The 15130-nt window shown below is 41.3% G+C and overlaps 1 protein-coding gene and 1 long non-coding RNA gene across 6 annotated transcripts in view; one reads left to right on the top strand and one right to left on the bottom strand.

Moving 5' to 3' along the window:
• Positions 1–14: 14 nt before the first annotated feature.
• Positions 15–10544, bottom strand: RGMB (repulsive guidance molecule BMP co-receptor b). Of its 3 annotated transcripts, XM_057381877.1 has the most exons (4): positions 10091–10150; positions 9343–10006; positions 7241–7752; positions 15–3480 (listed from the first exon to the last, which is right to left on the bottom strand). In XM_057381877.1, the coding sequence occupies exons 2-4, from the start codon at positions 9383–9385 to the stop codon at positions 2812–2814; spliced, it is 1224 nt and encodes a 407-aa protein (XP_057237860.1). In that variant the 5' UTR covers positions 9386–10006; positions 10091–10150; the 3' UTR covers positions 15–2811. The 3 variants fall into 3 exon arrangements, with proteins under 3 accessions (XP_057237860.1, XP_057237858.1, XP_057237859.1); XM_057381875.1 differs by lacking the exon at positions 9343–10006 and having other exon boundaries at positions 10091–10544; XM_057381876.1 differs by lacking the exon at positions 10091–10150 and having other exon boundaries at positions 9343–10077.
• A 78-nt stretch (positions 10545–10622) lies between these two features.
• Positions 10623–15130, top strand: part of LOC130582906 (uncharacterized) — an 8627-nt gene continuing 4119 nt past the window's right edge. For all 3 annotated transcript variants that reach the window (XR_008966368.1, XR_008966369.1, XR_008966370.1), the window contains exon 1: positions 10623–10815. This is a non-coding gene — a long non-coding RNA (uncharacterized LOC130582906). The remainder of the gene's footprint in view (positions 10816–15130) is intronic.

Genomic DNA, 15130 nt, shown 5'->3' with positions numbered 1-15130 from the left:
GACATATACCCCTGCACAAAGACTATAATCATTCTTACCGTTCACAGTTGATTTACTACCAATGGCTTTTAACTTTAATGAAGTTTAGTTTGCAAACAAAAGGAATCCTGAATCAGATCAGAAGGAATTGTTTTACATCAGCATCCCAAATTTACCTGCATATTTGTACTTGATCTGTGACTATGTTGGTCTCCATAACAAGATAATTAATATGAATGGTAAAATCTAATGGACAATACTGATCCTCACAATCCTTGTTTGTTCTGAATACAGATGAAGGGAAGTAGTGGCACAATACAGAGAATGCTTATCTTGTAAAAAACACCGAATACCTTCTAAAAAAACGGAATTACTACTGTTTGGACATTGTATAGATAGCAGTCTATTAAGCTGGAACAASGAAAGACAGAAAAAAATTTATAGAAGTCAAGATGGGAATTAAATAACCAAATCATGAAAATTTCATGTAAAATACAACAGCTGTACTTACATGCAAGATTTTAAACTGTGTGTTTCTCCTCAAAAAAGAAAGCTACGAGACTCTTGAGCAGTTTTTCAAAACACGTCCACTAATGAAATTCTCATTAGGCAACATAAAGCTTTCAATATTGCGTGCTTCACTTTGGAGTGTACATAAGTAAAGAGCCAGTTGCAGAACCCCAAAACTCATAAAACAAATGCGTGGTAGTCATAATGCTGAAGAAAGAGAATGTTAATAGTAGGTAATCTATTTTCTGGCAGTACAGCAGCAGTCTGAAAGGAAATGCAGGACTTAAGGTCTGTAACTTGACCATAAGAACAAAAGGTTGTACTCTCGGGCTGTGTTGCATTTAACAGATGCTCTATGCAGATTTTTCTTCCAGCCATGTTTTCCAGAAAGAAAAAAAAAATTTGGTTTAGCATGCAATTGAACCTACTACTTCTTTCTTCTGTACATAAAAGATTAGGCATACAGTCTCTGCCAGTCCTGCAATATGCTTCCAAAGAAGTTGTCAGACCCCACAACTACAGACAACTATCTGGCTAGAAATGCTCTAGAAGATACTTAAAAACCTCTTTTGAGCAAGCCAAAATACCTAGTACACATGGTATCAGCTAACTTAAGAMAAAGGGGAGCAATTGATAGCATCAGTAATGGCTGACTGGTTGTTGCATTAAAATACTGATGGTCAGGTTACATTGCCTACTGCAGAGCTCATGGTGTTAGACCAACACCCCTGAGAGTAAGCTACTACAGGTATGACAGCTGCCTTCTGTGTACAGTAAACATATATATATTTAACGCTCCTTTTGCCTTATACACCCATTTCCACAAGGCCTGATGTATGCACATCTACCAGATCAGACTATTTCTCACACATCTCTACTTCTAGCTGTAACACAAGCTTAGTAAAGCATCATTCAAAGTTGTGTTTATTAGGTCTATTTTTCTTGGTATGTATCAGACATAATTTCTTTTAAGTTTTGGCACTTTCAATTTACCTTCACACAGCGGAGGATTAGCCTTGCAGCTGAAATATTACATACATACATAGCAGTCCATCTTGTTACACAAAGTTCTGTAATTCCCTGTACTCTTCTATATCATTTATTCAAATTTCATCATCTCTTCTTTAGTTTTACAGTAAAGAATTTTCTGTTCCAAAGTTCTTCTGGTTTGAGAGCTCTCCAACAACTTGAAAAGAGAATTTTTATAATGCCTCTAAGGAGGGATGCAGCATTCACACAGATCACTGTGTTAAAGCTCTGTAAGAATCTCCTCAAACACTACAAAGGAAGTGTACCACTGGAATCCTGAGGGAATGGTTCCTGATCTTAATTTCCTACACACTGTCTTTTCAATGAATTGGCCTGATTTGCAGATGCTGGTCATAAATTTACGTATCTTATTTAGCAGAAGGAAATTAGCATCTGCAAGAAGTGCAACAATTGTATTCAACACATTCCTAACCAACAAACTATCCATCCTACTTGGCTAGGAGACAATCCGAGGGGGTTTTCATAGATTATCTGCCCAGTACGTGGTCTACATCCCCAATTTCTTCCATCCCATCAGGGGTCACTCACACCATATTACTGACATTCCTCTGCAGGGCAGGCAACAACTCTTCTGTTACAATAATTTAAAATAATTACTATTGTGGGTTAAGGTTACACACTGAACACCTACTCTTTTACATACACACATACACTTACTGGTATACCGATGAACCACATCTAAAACATTTTGCAAAGACTAACACATTGTGGGGTTTCAAACAATGAAAAAAATATATATCTATAGCCTTCTATAACACAGACAACTGGAGGGCTTGGTGGAGAAAAAAAAAAGTGTTCCATCTAAGTTTAAGCTTTCTACAGAGACCATTCACTAGCTTCATAATATTAATGTTTGATGATAACTAAAGCTTTCTAAAAAAACCCACAAGTTAATTCAGTTTAAAAAACTGTGTTAAACCAAGTACTATTTAGAATATTGACTATTTTATCTGTAATACGTATTTACTCAGATACACATTAAATATTTAATATGTAAAAAATAAAGTGCCTTCTATCAAGTCCCAATGCAGGGACATTATAAAACATTTCAACAACTGTGAAATAAGTTACTGAATCAAAAATATAAAAGACACAGAATACTGAATCAAGCATACATGAAAACAGTTAACATAATATGTACAATTTGGTGGATGCCCCAAGACAAAAACATCCCTTCATTATACATGGTATATATTTATATAATCATCTTTATTCAATATATTATGACAATATGTATTTCAAAATTTTGTTATAGCCTGAAAAAAACAACCCTTACAAGTACACAACAAGGTTCATGCACAGAAGTCCAAGACTGACAAAGAATTTGCTATTCCTGCCCACACCACCATCGCCGCTCCTGGGAAAGATATGCCAGCGTTCTTTGCTGGGGTGCAGTGCCTCTACATCCTGTAAGGCACTGTGAGCAGCAGCTGTGAAATTGGCATCGCCAGTGGTGAGCAGATCAAATATACATGAGTAAAAATAGATGTCCTTCACAAACATCTTCTCGTGACACTTGCTGGTGGCTGTTTCCAGTGTGTACCCTGATCGGGGATGAGCAGCAGTACTCCAAGGAAGCAGCTTTCCGATCACAGGCAGTGGCAAGTGGCCACTCTTATCAATACGTTCATTGGAAGGGCAGCCGTTCACGCAGAGCTGCAGATCCTGGCTTTCCTCATAGGCCATCACCAACTCCTGGGGCATGCGAATGGCCAGGGTCAGGTAGTGACCAAGCTGACGGATATACACTGTGGTCCCGATGTACCTGGCATACATCTCAATGTATTTGCCACTGACTTTCTCCACGATCTGCAAGCTCCTGGTGTTCCCATCTCCTCCTGTTGTTGTACCATCAACAAAAGCTGCAGGCAAGTCATCAGTCACTGCTTGATACACTTTCTGATCTATACAGTCTTGGTATGATTTGAAGATAATAGTTATCTTGGGGGAAGGGGAAAAAAAGCAAAGTTAGTGGAAAGAAATCATCATCTCAATCCCTTCTGCAACTGAATATATTTGGAAGTGCCCACTRCCTCAAAACTCTTTAAGTTGTCCACAACCCATGCCTAGGGAAAGCAGCCAGTACATGCTTAATGCAGTTTTTTACCAGATGACAATTGTTAAATTTATTCATAAGAAGAAATTTATTGGCCTAGAACCAAGACTATTAGCATGTGGCAACAGCCTTGAGGTCAGGAAAGGAAAAGGTTCTATATTTAATTAGGCATCACAACTACCTCCTGCCTGACAGTTTCTTAACACTTTGGAATGCATCCTGCAATGTCAGAGAAGCATATGCACAGAGTAATTTCTACAATTCTGGCCACTATGGCAAAACTAGTATGAGACTATGCAAAATCAGAGAAAGGTATAATCAGGACGAGGAAGAATAACAAGTCAAATAATGGCTTTGGGCTCCTGGATCCACTAGTCCTAGGAACTAAGAGATTTGACTTTGAGTCCTCTGCTGCTAGAAAATGTGCCCACAGAGAAACAAAGCAAGACTGAAAAAAAGTGCCTTTGAAGAGTGACTTCCAACATCAAATCAGCAGCATAAGGAAATTAGTAATTTTTTTACATTACAACTAGCCTTTTAAACCTTTCTACTTATTGAATTAAGTCACAACAAAAGAAAAAGCAGGTCCTCCAGTTTTACTTGAAGGCAATAATTACTTGGCAGACCAAGTTTGGAGTGTCTACCAGCTTTTCTTAAAGTAATAAGTAAAATGAGAATTCACATCCAAATATTACAAACAGATATTGCTACTTCCTTTAGAGTTCCAGAAGGGAATCACTTCTTGAAAAGGTGAAAAGACATTTTGTGCCAAGAATAGGTATTTCAGTAATTATTTTCATCATCGACAGTTTATATCAAATTAGTTATAGTCTATGATTTAAGCGGTCTGCTCAGAGACTCAGATTACTCCAAAATGTATCAGAYGGGATTTTCAAATAATGAATTTTCATTTAATTTTAATTTTCATTTAAAATCTGTTCCACAGCAACCCCGCATTTTAGTTTCAGGCAACCATCACACTTGTGCAAAAACTTTTATTTCTTCCCTCCTACATTAAAGTAAGAGGTAGAGGATAAATCAAGAGCCGATTACAAACAATTTGAATAAAACCTCTGCCTTCATCAATCTCACCTCTCCATATCACTTGTAAAAGATACAAGTTTTTACCCCTCTCCTCCCATTGCAACAATTTAATCTTTGGAGTAGGCAGACATACTGTAAATAATATTACATTTATTTTCAATATTTTGTTTATCCCAGGTGGTTAGTGCTTTGTCAGTGTTTGTCTCACAATACAGGCAATACTTACTAATTGGACTTCATATGTTCTTACTAGTGCTGGATATTTTTTCCTTGCTTTAATCAGTTATACAGCTTGACTTGTATCAGCTATATAGCTTGAGACCATCTGTAGTCAAGCCTTTTGGTAAACTGATGTCTGTGGACCACAGACATAAAAAATGTATTCAGGAAAAACTAAACCTTCTACTCTTAGTGTCCTTCCTTTCATTAGGCCTGCTTTAGAATGGACTAATTAGGTTAGTATATGCTTTGGCTTCTGCGTAATTGAAGTTCACCACATATCTTTTGTTTTTATTTCCCATTAAGCATCTATTTCAAATATGTGCAATGAAAAAACAGCCAGACTAACAAAGGGTAACATTCTGAAAACTTTTCTTCTGAAGAAGCTAGAAAACCTATTGGCATGCYCTCAGACAGCAATTACACTATGTGTATGGATAATGGATATGGATAAATGCCACTGAGTCCTTTAAGCTACCCTGTGGCCAAAATCAGTTAAGCACACCCAACAGCAGATAGTCAACCACAGTCAAAATGGAATACTTGCAGAGGAAAACGTTACAGGAATAAAATTAGCAGGGACAGTGTAGCTTAACAAGTCTTTTCTATTTCATTTATAGTAGCCTGCTCCTACTAGAAGCTTCTGCACACTTAGCTGTACTTGGGCAGTGACAGGGACTGCTATAAAAGAGGAAAAAAAAACTTTACCCAAGTCAAAAACAAAAAAAACCAAACCCTAATAAGAATAAATAAAGAGAGAAGGCACACCTTTTAAAACTTTACTTTCCTTCCATATGTGCAGACAATCACTCCTGGTGTTCTTTTCTTGGTTATCTCTTTGAAAAGACATACACCAGCACAATGTGATACCACAGTCAGTCATTTTCAGAATACAGCTAGTTAAGATCACTTATCGACTACAATCACACCATAGCCATCTACACAATTTGTACACATTAAGTCTCAACTTTTTCCTCTACTACTGTCAAGAACAAGGAAATAAAGAAAATTCTCCAAGAGTTTCGCAAAACTGAGGATAAAAGCTWACTGCAGATTACAAAATGCAGCTTTTTCTTCCACTTATTTAGGAATCTTTAAAAAAGCCACTGTAGCAGATTGCGAGGGACATAAGTCTCTTTTGCAAAGCTTACTCATGTTAGGCTCCTTCCCTTATTTTATACTCCTTCAGAACTCATTCAAAATGCAGACTGTTTTTGAAACAGACACAAGTCAAGAAAATATAATTCTGAGTCTCAGTCCAATCTCTACTCACCAATACAAGCATTACCATCAGTCAATACTTCAGAATCCAACACAAATTTAATAGTAAAACTGATTTGCCTATATTAATACTACTGCACAGCCAACTCCACAGAAGGTGGCTCTAAACCTGCTGTGACAGACAATTCCTGCTTCTGACCCCAGTAATAAAAAAAMCCAACACAGTGGAAATTCATCAGTGTAGATGTCTCAAAGCCATGTACATACAGCCTGACATGCCTTGACAATACCAGAGCTACACTACCACAACTTTTAACAAAGCCCTTTCACTCCAAAATGGATATAAGACAACATCAGCTTCAAATTCATGCTTAAGTAATTGATGCCATTTCCTTAAGAAAAATCCCTGTCTGTTTCTACTGTGTGTAGGTAGCAAGCATGTACATCAATTATCAAATACTAGCTCAYGTATTCCTATATTAGACACCTCAAATACTTAGAGGAGTGCAATCTTAAGTCTTGCCTGTCTCAACAAGGATTTAATATGCTTGGCACAATTTTAAGGCCACTGCTTATTTAGTGAAGCCAAAATACTAAGACCTTCTCAAAACCATGTAGCTTGCTACCTTCTCTCAGCTCTCTGCAGTTCCCCCCCCTTGTTCCTGCTCTGAACCATCAGTGTTTCAATAATTCATTTTTTGTGCCACTCTCTGTATTATTTGTTTTCTACTATTGTTTGTTGCATAGCTGTGCAGTTCAGAAAATTGATTAAAAGCAGAGACATACCTTCTTTCTTTAAATTCCCTTCCAATGCAAAGCATTCTATGCTTTTTTATAATTTCTAATTAGTGCAGAGGCAGTCAGGTTGCACAATAATCTAAAAGTTGTGTTAAAGTGTTAAATCAGTATCCTTACAGGCTTGTGTAGTAATACACATAGGTTTTCTTCTCATGAGCAGGAGCAGAGAGAAGAAAACAACCTGTTTTAAGTTTTGTTTGATGCTCAGAAAATAAGAGGTTAAGAATTTWTATTTTTTTACACTACAGCATAGAAGATTCTCAAGTTGCTATGCTTATACACTCTTAAGGGCTAAATTACTTAGTTAACTACCTTTGCCTTTCACTTCTCCGTGCATATACAGTGCACAAAAAATATCTGTACCTTATTTGTAGCAGTAGCGCTGGATCCTGGGACCACAGGCACATTGGTCACTTGTACTGATAAGTAGTTATTGTCTATAAGGGGCCAAGCACCTTTCACTTTGCATGTCTGGAAGTGATCATTGAAAGTCCTCAGATGAGGATCCCCAAACAAGCCACAAAATAGGTAAGTAAGAGGAGCATTTTTCTCTCCTCCCTGATGTTCTCTTGCTTCTGTGTGACCACTGTAATTGCAAGGATCATGGGTCATTTCAGGGTTGGTAGAGGATGTGGGTCCCTCTTTGGTACAGTTTCTCTGGTTCATGAGGTCGCCAATCCCAAGCACTGCAGAATGGTAGACTAAGTTTCCACGGCATACTTTGGAATTGCGATAGGTACACACAGAGTATGCCCGCAGGGCCTTGCAGAACTCCAAATCAAAGTCCTCAAGAGCTGCGTTCAGATGTGAAGTGAAGGATACAAAATCAGTGGTACACTTCTGGATTCCACAAGATGTGTGCAGCTGGCAGTCACCTAAGCACGAAAGAAACAGCAGAAAGATATAAAGCAAACCTCTTAGGTGGCAATATCCCTTTCCATTGCCACACGTACCATAGAAAACAACGTGAAAGAAACTTTAAGTGTCACCCATAAGAGAAACACTGCATATTAGAAAGAGCTTGTGAGGTAGAAATATAGCAGTGGAGAATATCTCAGAGGCTGATGGGATTCATGATGTCTTAATCCATTACTTCATATTGTCTAGATGAAAATTAAGAGCACTAGGTCCTGTCAAGTATAAGTTAAATACTTGTTTTCAGATACCAAGGTGATGATGCACAAAACCACAAAATTCTGCGTTTAAATTAATCACTTAGTCAACAGGAAATCTCTGTTCAGTCTTTCAGTGCTTTACATAAGTTACTKATTTTTTATACAGAATTCTGTCCTTTAGAAGAATGTGATAAAGACAGCAAAGTGATATATATTTAGACAAAAATAAGACTGAATAAAGCAAAAATCCAAGTTCTCTTCTAGAAAACAGGGCAGAGGAAGGATGGTAAATAAGCAGATAAGCAGTTTGCTTTATTTCTCTGGTACTGCCATAGCTAAAGCTTCACTGCTCCTTTTTTTGGAACTAATGTGTGAAAACACCCAGTTGTGTGATGTGCGAGTTTTCAGCTAAAGCACCTGTACACTGCAGTAGCCCTACCTCTTACAGCATAACTCAGTAATAAGACAAATGAGAGAGAAACCCTCTCCCCACAAAAGCTTGAAGTAGTAATCAGATGTATACAACAGCTACACAGTTCAGTTTAAATGAGCATACCAGTCAGACCTTATCTGATGACCTGACTTCCATACAAATGCACAGTTAACATCCTAGCAAGCAAGCTGCAGTTTTAGTTTTCTTCACCACAGTTCTCACAGTCATGATCTGAAAACCTCCCAGATTCTCATGGCAACTGCCTTCTGAAAGTAACTTTCACCCAAGAACTTCCCAGGAACAGAAATTAAATTAGCAAGACCGTACACACACTAAGGAAAACAAAGCCACACATTTCAAATGGTCACCAGGAGGACCCTAGGAGAGATCGCATGCCTTGCCATCCAAAGAGTAAATGGGCCTTCATAAAGAATATGTGCATGACTTCATGCAACAGCTGTCCAAGCATGCAAAACTATCTACTAAAAACATGTGACTTTTGTTACTTTTATGATCTATAAAATTCATCTGTGTGAACATGAATCTGTAATTTCACACTGTCATAATGCAGGTTTTGAACATCACAAAAAGGCTCACAAAGGTAAATTAAAGTGAAAGGAAAACAGAAAGTGTCTAAGAGAAACTCCTGAGAAGTGGAAAATAGGCTGAATAATGTAATTTTTCATTTTTAAACAGTTGTTTTCTGCAATGCAYACAGTGATGAAAGGATATCAGCATTTTCTTTGCCTGCCCCTTAGCTGACCCTCCTGAGTCACTACTCATATGACTTACTCTGAATATCCAAACCATGAATTTATAAAGGCAATGTTTGGCCAGTAATGCGTAGCTAACACAAATCTCCTGTCAAAATACAATGAGGAACTCTCCACCTATAACTAATGAATTGCTATACATACATGAATTGTGTAAACAAGCTGAAAGTTTCTTCGTGCAAGCCATACATACCACCCCTGCAAAATACAGAAAAAMACCCTAATAACAATCTCAGCTTAAGACCCGTGCCAAGCAAAATTACAAAGGCAACGCAACACTGGATTTAGAACTAGACTTTCAAAGCACCAAAACTTTTATTTTCCTTCAGCTGTATTCGTGATATTATTTTAATCACATGTCAAACAGGCTAGCTGAGCAAGTGTCAAATTACCAAACAGTAGAATAAATCACAGAATCACACAAATTTTAGGGCTGGAGGGGACCTCTGGGTATCGTCTAGTTGAACACGCTTGCCAAGGCAGAGTCACCTGGAGCAGGTGACACAGAAACGTGTCCAGGTGAGGTCTGAATGTCGAGAGAGACATTCCTGGGCATACCTCCCTGGGCAGCCTGTTCCAGTGTTCTGCGGTCCTTAATATGAAGAAGTTCTTCCTCATGTTAAGGTGGAACTTTTTGCGTTTTAGTTTGTAGTTACTGTTCTTCCGGTCGCTGGGCACCACCGAAACAGCCTGGCACCATCCTCTCGGATGAAGATATTTACATGCATTAACAAGATCCCCTCTCAGCATTCTCCTTTGCGGACTCCACAGGCCCAACTCGCGAATCTCTCCTCATGAAAGCCTCCACCTGAAGGAAAAGGACCCGCCAGCTCCTCGAGTCTGTGTGCATCCGGCTGGACTCCCACCCCTCTCAGCCCTGCTCCCCTGGTACCTGCGCCCAGCAGCAGCAGACCCAGAGCGGCGAGCAGCAGCCGGAAGGCGGCGAGCAGCGGCTCAGCCCTGGCGGTGAGGGAGGGCGCGGCGCTCCCCATGCCTAGCCATGCAGGTCCCCGGGCCGGAGACAGGACCGCGCCGCAGCATGAGGCGGCGGCGGCGCGGGCGGACGGACGACGTTCTACACAGTGCTTTCCCCCTCCGCCGCCTCCTCCTCCTCCTCCTGCTCCTCGGTGCTTTCCGCGCCTTCTCCTGATCCAGCCACACGCACGGCTGCGGAACGTAGCGCCACACGCACAAAGCGACAGAGCCGCAACGAGGCGGCTGAGGCAGCAGCGCCCGCCCTATGCCCATCTCGTCAACCGCCCCACCTCCTATTGGCTGTCCGAACTGTCCGTCAGGGTCCCCCGAAGGCCCTGGCGGCCACAACTCGCCCGCTGTCGGCTCCTCAGCTGCCGCCGCTGCGTCACTACGGCTGACTGCGCCCGCCCAAGGAGCCACGCCCCCTGCGGTGGGGGGGGCCGCCAGAGGCCGCCAGGGGGCGCTGCCGGGACAGGGAAGGGAAGAGCACCGGGATTGCGCAGGGAACCCGCTGGGGTRGGGCGGAAAACGCTATTGGGAAAGGGAGCAGAGCCGGAGAGGAGAGAGGGCTTCGGCGAGATGGGGTGCCTCCGAGAAGTGACGAGAGAGACCTACGATGTAGACAGGGGACCGTCGTGACAGGTCAGGGTGGCAACACCGGTGTATCGGCGGGAACAGGGCTGGGGACAGGGCAGGTGACAGCGGAGGGAGAGGGTGGACAGGGGTTAGGGCAGAGACATCGCCAGAGCGAGAATTAGGAAAAGAATCTGCAAGAGAAAATTCCGCCATACTCAGGGTGTTTTTTGAGCATCCAAGGGCAAATTTCCCTTTGAATCTGTCATTAAGAAGCTAACAGGAGGAGCTTACAGTGCATCTCAACTAAGTAAAAATACTACTTTCAGGCTGTTTGTTCTTCCAGTCTGTTTCTCCTTGCTAGCAAACATATTTCATGCTTCTAAGATTAAACTGACTGAGTCAGATTGGTTGAGGTTCAACAAGGCCGAGTGCTGGATCCTGGCTTATGAGTGTGGAGTGGCCCCCTGTAGTGCCACAGGCTGGTGCAGTGGCTGGAAAGATGCCTAGGGAAAAGGGCCTGGAGGTTCTGCCTGGCAGCAGCTGGACGTGAGGCAGTGTGAACCCTAAGGGCCAAGAAGGCCAATGGCATCCTGGCTTGGGTCAGCAATAGTGTGATCAGAAGGACTAAGGCAGGGACTGTCCCCCCGTACTCAGGACTGGTTAGGTCACACCTTGAATTCTGTGTTCAGTTTTGGGCCCCTCACAACCAGAAAGCACTGAGGTGCTGGACTGAGTCCAGAGGAGGGAAACAGAGCTGGGAAGGGTCAGGAGCACATGAGGAAGAGATGAGGAGAGGTTGAGGGAGCTCAAGGGAGCTCGAGCTCAGGATGTTCAGCCTGGAGAAAAGGAAGCTCAAGGGAGATCTCATTACACTCTACAACTCCCCGAGAGGACATTGTAGCCAGGTGGGGATGGGTCTCCTGCCATGTCTCAAATGAGAGGACAACCCGAAATGGCCTTAAGTTGCCCCAAGGGACTAGCTTTGGTGATTCTGTGATGTGGATCCTCAGGAAAAGCATGGTCAATATACAAAATACTATACACAAGTTAAAAATCTACTTATACAAAATAGAGACCGAGTCCCTTAGATTCCTCTTTGTTAGGAAGTTCCTGGAAAATAAAAATCAAAAAAAGAAACGGTATAATTTTGTTGCTTTCATCAACCATATCTGAAAAACCCCCAAACACACAAACAAAACTCGAAATCCAAGCAAAAATCTGAGTTTTAATAGCCATTAAAATTAATGTGCATTGCCACAATCTAGGAAGAAGACCTTTGGCCTTTACTGTAGGTCACTTGGTATTCATTAATCAAGCTGTGGCTTTGGGAATTGTCACCTATGGTTTCCTTTTTCTTCAATGTTCTTTGAGAAATATTTCTGCTATGCACCTCTACTAAGAGGCAACACCAGCCTCCTTTTAATTTTGTATTGCTCTAGCATAATAATAATTTCATAATAAGAGGGTAGTAACAGGTACTTGCATTATTTCAAGCTGTGTTTGACTTTGGGTATTGTCACAGCAAGGGTACAGGTACATGCTTCTTTTGTAGGCTGATTGAGTCCCACCCTTGTGTGCTCTCCCTGTGTTGCAGAAGCCATGTAGCTGTATTAATGCATGGTACGTCTGACTTACTGTCCATCTTCTGTCTCAAAGGAGTTTATCCTCAAAAGATACATGCCACACCAACGTGCTATGGAACACAGCCTCTGTTTGTGTTCTGGCTAAACTCTGGCTAGATCTGAGCAGAGGCAGATTCTCATTCTGAATCACGTAGTATGCAAAGTTCTACAGCCTTGGATGTTTATGATGCTATTTTTACCTCTTAGCTCTATAAATAGCTTACCTAAGAAAATACTTCACTAGAAGTCATATGGCATATTTCCTTTCTCTTAGGACCTAATACTGTCCTACTGCTATTTACTTTTTTTTACTGGAGCAAAAAGTACAAAGAAAGCAAGATAGCTGTCAGTGTGATAGATGTAATTATGTTCCCTTGACTAATGCTGAGTAATAATTCATTCTCCAAGCACAGGCATTGGTTTATGGAACCAGATTATATCATCCTATATCGTTCTGGTTCATGTAAATCAGGACTAACACTGAGTGTTTGTATCTATAGCAAGAAATTTTTCTCACGACCTCTACTACTACTAAAGGTTTTTAAAGCATTCAAACATCCAGCTAATGCAGTAAAAGCTTCCTAGGAGTAGGAGGATGGATAGCTTGGGAGGCGTTTTAGAAGTTGAGGCAAATCTCTATCTTACATAACTGAAACTGAAAAATGCTGAGGGCTCTGTTTTGAAATTAATTTCTCACAAAGTASACAAATACATTGTAGATTGTACAATGACTCCGGAGTGGTGTAAAAGTGCATGAAGAGTTGATACATTGTATGTGGGGTTGATTAATGTTCGTCTGCTTGTTGTGTGGGAAACTAGCAGCATCCTGAAGGAAATAAGATGTTCGCTTGGATTGGATGTTTCTTTCCCAAAGTAACACTTGAAATTGTAGCTGTCCTTAGCAGGCCCTTGCAATGAGTTATCCCTGAACATGTGGCTCCACTGCCTTTCCAAACCCTACAGTTTCTTTCCCCACTTTTATGGAACTGGGGCCTCTGTGGGGCATGCCTGCCTATTTTCCCTCAGCCTCTATTGTTACCCATTGCTAAAATCCTCCTGGATCCTGAGGTGCCCATCTAATTTGAAGCTAGCTGCTTCAAATACCACAATTCAATCATCTTTCAGTTAAAAAATATTATTGATTGCACATTGCAACAACAGTGCTGCCTGTACAAAAGTGCCCTAAAACCAACTACCTTTTAAAAGAAAATTTATTACAGCTTGGTAGGACCACAGGGCTTATATACAGTTACCAATTTCAGTTAAAAGCTTGCTACAGATTGGTACAACTGTACTGACCAAATAAAAAGATACCATTTTCAGTTTACACAATCAAATGTATTGCAGGTTACAAAGTAGTGCCTTCATATATATATGTATGTATATAAAGAGACAAATACCAATTGAACTATCTAAATATCCACAGAGAAATAATGAAATTGTACAACTGTATACAGCTTTACATAGAACTCCATACATATACGAACATAACAGTCTATGGTATATAAATATATTGACATCTGTGTAAATATGATACTGGGTGAACCTATATATAAATAAGCAAACACCAAAGTACCTATCGAAAACTCTGTGTACCTATAACTAAATAAATATAACTGTATATATTTTTAAATACAACTCCTGACATACAGAAAGACAGCCAAATACAGACAGATACAGGTATGGAGAGGCCAAGATACAGACAGAATCTAGCCAGCCCATTTCCCATGCTCACTCTCAGCCTCTTCCCCACCTTCCAGAGCAGCCCTTTTGGAAACAGAGCAGATGGAGATCTAGGAAGCAAGGGRAAGCCTGAGTCACCTCCACTGTGTTCTCAGCCTTGCCATAGCCTCAGCACACCTGAAGCCTTCCCAATCCTTTCAGACATTCCAAGCCCGTCGACCCCTACACTGCTACCATCCCTCTCAGTGTCCCCAGTGCCCTTAGTCCCACCACCCTTCTAAGCCCATGCCATTTCCCTGTCCCCTCAGCCCCTGTCATCATCCTGAGCTCCCCTAGACCTTCAGCTTCACTGCTTCCTCTCAGCCCCTACAGTCTCACCGTCCTCAGAATGCCACCATCATCACACACAGCAGAATTGTGCCTTCAGCCATCCTGTCCCCTGTGGCAGTCCCAGTCCCCTCAGTCTTACAGCCCTTCAGCAACTCCCCAGTGCCTTGAGTCCTGAAGCTCSAGTGGGACAGTTAATTGGTGCTGCCAGCAGTTCCTCCTTCTCCTGTCAGATGCAGGCAGCCAGGATGCAGGCTGAAAGCAGCTTGGACCAACCAGGCCACCAGCCTTGACACCAATGAGGCAAGAGGGGACAGAAGAGACACAGTGGACAAAGCAAGAGGGGACAGAGGCAGCAGAGTGGGGAAAGAGGGGAAAAAGCAGCCATATGCCTCTACAAATATCAGCAATGTACCTAAATATCCATAATCTTAGAACTCTAGAAATAAAGGCCCCTTGATTTATAAACTTAGCTAGTTTTTGTTAGGATGTCACATCTCTTCAGAGTGCTTATGGACGTGTACATCAGATTGGGTTCTTGCCTTCATGGCCAGTTTTTAATATTGACACAGACATGGTTAAAGGGATAAGAAAGTGTTTGGGATCCCAAGTGCACAACTTGATGGCAAAATGCACACCTGTGTATAGCACAGATACAAGTTTTATAGGTTTCAGGAATACGCATATCTATCTAGGATTCCCCAATAAACTTAAATTCAGTGATGTTCCCCTATTCTAGTAAATCCCCA

The sequence above is a fragment of the Malurus melanocephalus genome, unplaced genomic scaffold (genome assembly GCF_030028575.1).
Source record: "Malurus melanocephalus ecotype Western Australia unplaced genomic scaffold, MMel_1.1 scaffold_538, whole genome shotgun sequence".
Classification (NCBI taxonomy): Eukaryota; Metazoa; Chordata; class Aves; order Passeriformes; family Maluridae; genus Malurus; species Malurus melanocephalus.
The sequence above is the reverse complement of the archived record's forward strand: the minus strand, read 5'-3'. Positions and strand labels throughout refer to the sequence as shown.